At 38.4% G+C, this 3,686-nt stretch overlaps 1 protein-coding gene across 1 annotated transcript in view; it reads left to right on the forward strand.

Moving 5' to 3' along the window:
• The window catches only part of LOC114063520 (hypoxanthine-guanine phosphoribosyltransferase-like), a 4,705-nt gene extending 1,617 nt beyond the window's left edge, over positions 1–3,088 (forward strand). Inside the window, exons 4-8 of the mRNA XM_027895836.1 lie at positions 616–633; positions 825–907; positions 1,354–1,400; positions 2,129–2,205; positions 2,952–3,088. Coding sequence (XP_027751637.1) covers positions 616–633; positions 825–907; positions 1,354–1,400; positions 2,129–2,205; positions 2,952–2,999 — 273 coding nt within the window. The 3' untranslated portion in view covers positions 3,000–3,088. The remainder of the gene's footprint in view (positions 1–615; positions 634–824; positions 908–1,353; positions 1,401–2,128; positions 2,206–2,951) is intronic.
• The last annotated feature ends 598 nt before the right edge of the window (positions 3,089–3,686 follow it).

Here is a 3,686-nt window from a genome sequence, read left to right on the forward strand (position 1 = left end):
ACACATACATACAGGATAACACTCTTTAGCATGCTTTATGTGACTTCCCTCTCTTCTTTCTCTTTCTAGAATGATTCACCTGCAGGAAAAATCAGTTTTGTTGGCGAGGAACTGTCTACACTACATGGGAAGGTATGAACTAGCATCTTCACCTTTTAAAGGGAAAGAAGTGTTCTTGTTTATCTTTCAGGAAGTCCATCTTTATTAAGATTTTGGTACTGCATACTTACAGCCACTTGACACTAATTTAAAATGCTGGGCTTTGAAACAGAGAGTAATTCCCACTGATCTCAGTGGATCCACAATTTATTCCACAGCCCCTAGAAATGAACAACTGACTCATCAGGATGGCTCTAGAATACTAGTGCTATACATAGAATTATAGATACAACTTGAGTCATCCTGTTTTAAGCTTCCATAAATACTTACAGAAAGATTCTTCAGAAAGCACTAAAGTAATGTCAGTAGTTAAGCAACAAGCTCCTTTGAAAATCAATTGCAACTTCCTAATAACTAAAGTTTGTAGTGGGTTTTTCCTGGACATATAATTTATTGAATGTTGCCATGTAAATATTTTCTTTTCTCTCTTTTCTCTCCCTACATGATCTCTCCCAGAATGTGTTAGTAGTAGAGGTAAGTAAAGGTTGGAGGGGATGGGGAATGACATGGATGTTTTTCTCCCCTTTCTGCAATTTAATACATATTGCATATAAAACAATGTCACTGGGCTGCCACAGCTTTATGCTCTAAATTAAACCACTGCCAGTCTGCCTTTCCTTTCAGACTCGAAGGACAATTTATTTATTTTTTTTAATCTCTTTCAGGACATTATTGAGACTGGTAGAACAATGACAGCACTACTTTCAAAAATAAAAGACAAGAAACCAAGGATGGTAAAAGTTGTAAGGTATAATAACGTGGCCACTAACTAATGTATTGTTATTGTATATTGATATAGCAAAATCATTTGGGTGAACAGCCAGTGCATGCTGGTGGGTGTTTGTTTGGTTTGAAATTTGGGGGGACAAGTAGTAAATGCAGGAATCAATCCTTATCCAGCTGCTGAAAAACTAGGAGTTTAATAAACTAGAAAACTTACCCATGCACTACCACCTTCATTGTTAAAATTTTTAAAAAGGTTTTCTGGCTCTTTCTCTGTAGCCCATAAAATCTGGACCTCCAGAACAAACCTAGATCAGAACCTTTGCTTCTCCCTCCATTATAAAGCTGAAAACTACATTTTCCTGTTACAGTAATCTCCCTGTTTTAATTTCACTGTGCGTGATTGTAGAAGGGGAGGGGGGTGGGAGAAGTGAACTCTACAGCTTCTACCTTCTCTGCTCTGCCTTACAGCCTGCTTGTTAAAAGGACATGTAGAAGCCTAGGTTACAGGCCAGACTGTAAGTATTGTGTTCTTCTGGTTACCCAAAGTACAGTCTCATAATTTCACTTCATAAGGTCTCTCTGACAGCTGGCATATAAATTTCAGGAAGGCCAAAAAAACCAGGTAGAAAATATATGAAACCCAGTGAACTGATGAACGGTTACCCCACCCTGAGACCTCATGACCACCTTCTTTGTATCCCCCTGGATGATCTGGGCACAGGATTAGCTATTTGATAAGTAAATTAATTTTTAAAAATCAAGAAATAAAATAATTAAATATAAATTTAGCTATTTAGATACCAAAACCAGAATCCAACCTTATCTGTGTATTGTTTGACTTTGACCCAGAGGGCAATTGTTTTGACTCTGTATTAAACTTGCCTTGTTTTCAAACTGAAAAGTCCTATTGAGTCGCAGTGCATCTACTTTCACACAAGTAAAATCTCACTCCTTGTCTCCTCTTTCAGGACTACTTCATAACTAGATTTTAAACAATTATTTTGCTCATTAAATGCATTCTCTTAGCTCTTTAATTGTATTACTAACTGATGGGAATGGTTTATATTCTAACCTCTGTCATCAGTTTACAGCTCATTCTTAAGGAAGTGTGCTCAGTACCCCGAAAGCATGACAGTACATTTGTCAGCAATTGCTCTTAGCTCAAGCATGTGTTGAATACAAACTATGTACTTTAAAACTATTTACACAACCCAAGTATAAAAAGAATTGTATTTTCTTACAGATATAGGCTTTGAAATTCCAGATAAATTTGTGGTTGGATATGCCCTTGACTATAATGAATACTTCAGAGATCTGAATGTAAGTATATGCACGTGCCTCCATTGTTAGGTATGAAAGTTACCACAGGTAACCAGCAAGACTATTCACTTCTTCTCAGAGCTTTTCAACAATTATAAAACCTTCAAATCTGACTAGAAACTTCTGGGCAAATCCATTTTAAGGTGCCAAGCTGGTAATTCAATGTAAATGCATATGAATTTGTTCATGCCTTACCTTTTAATGACTCTACTCCACAAGTCCCATGGCCCAGCTGTGCTGTACCACATTTTGAATCCTCCAGGATGGTGAGCAGCACACAGTCTACTGACCACATCTGAAAAGAAAATAACTTGTAATTTGACATTAATTTGATTGTCTCTCTTAGTGCAATCCCATGTTATTCTTTTCTAGCCAAGTCTTTTGTTTTCAAAAGTGCTTTCTTAAATCTAGTTAAGTGAAAAAGCTTTTAATTTGAAAGACTTATTACTAAGAAAAAGCAGTTCTATTAAAGACAAACAATCTGTGGTGTTGCATAGCAGCCTGAAGGAGGATACAAGAATTGAAGAAATCTGACTTCTACAAAATATATAAATCTATACACTAAGAGTTGAGCTTGGAAAGAATATTACATTAAAACTTTACTGAAACTAGGAAACTTGCAACATTAATGGTTCTGGTGTGTTTTCCTTACAATTATAGCAATGTGACTGAAAATTATTCTTGAATTTCCTTTCAAGGTAAAGACTAACTAAACCTGTCCTTTTTTTTTTTTTTCTTTTCTTTAGCATATCTGTATTCTGAAAGAGAATGCCAAAGAGAAATATCGGATGTGATAACATGAGTCTTCTGGAACAACAATTCAGGCACATGTACAGCTGTGTAGACAAGCAATAACTGACCTACTGATTGTGCTTTTGTCACAGAAGAATGACAACATTTTCTAAAAATACTGGTCTATGTATTTTTTCCTAATGTAATTATGTAAAACAGCTAAACGTGAAGGAGGTTTATTCAAGTTTCAGTGAACCCTGAACAGAACACTGGCCAAAACCCAGAGATTCAGGTATTCTGCTGGGACCAGGTGGGAAACAGCCAGAGCATGTACAAGTGCATGTAAATAGCTCTGGGTTTTAATTTAGCACATTATTTGTAAATAGCACAGTATTTGCTTTGTATATAAACTGCACTGCTTTTTACACGGGAGACTGTGTGTGTAAATATATATACACACAGATATATCTTTGATCCGCAGCGGGAGATGGCGCTGGGGCCCTGTGGATCAAAGCCCGCTGTGCCCGGCCCGGCTGCAGCAGAACAGCCTCGCACGGCCCCGGCCCCGCCTCCCTTCCAGTTCCATCCGCTGCCTGGAAACCGGGAACGCGGGCACAGCCACTGTCGCGTTGGTGCTGCCGCGTCAACACCCGCAGTCCCCGGTCGGCTCTCGACCTACCCTGTTCCCCGCGGCCTGAGCTCCGTCAGGCAGCGATACTGAGCGCTTTGATAAGCGAATTCTTGGAGAG

Source organism: Empidonax traillii, unplaced genomic scaffold (assembly GCF_003031625.1).
Source record: "Empidonax traillii isolate 1590-97213 ecotype Southwest subspecies unplaced genomic scaffold, ASM303162v1 scaffold472:size658359, whole genome shotgun sequence".
NCBI lineage: Eukaryota > Metazoa > Chordata > Aves > Passeriformes > Tyrannidae > Empidonax > Empidonax traillii.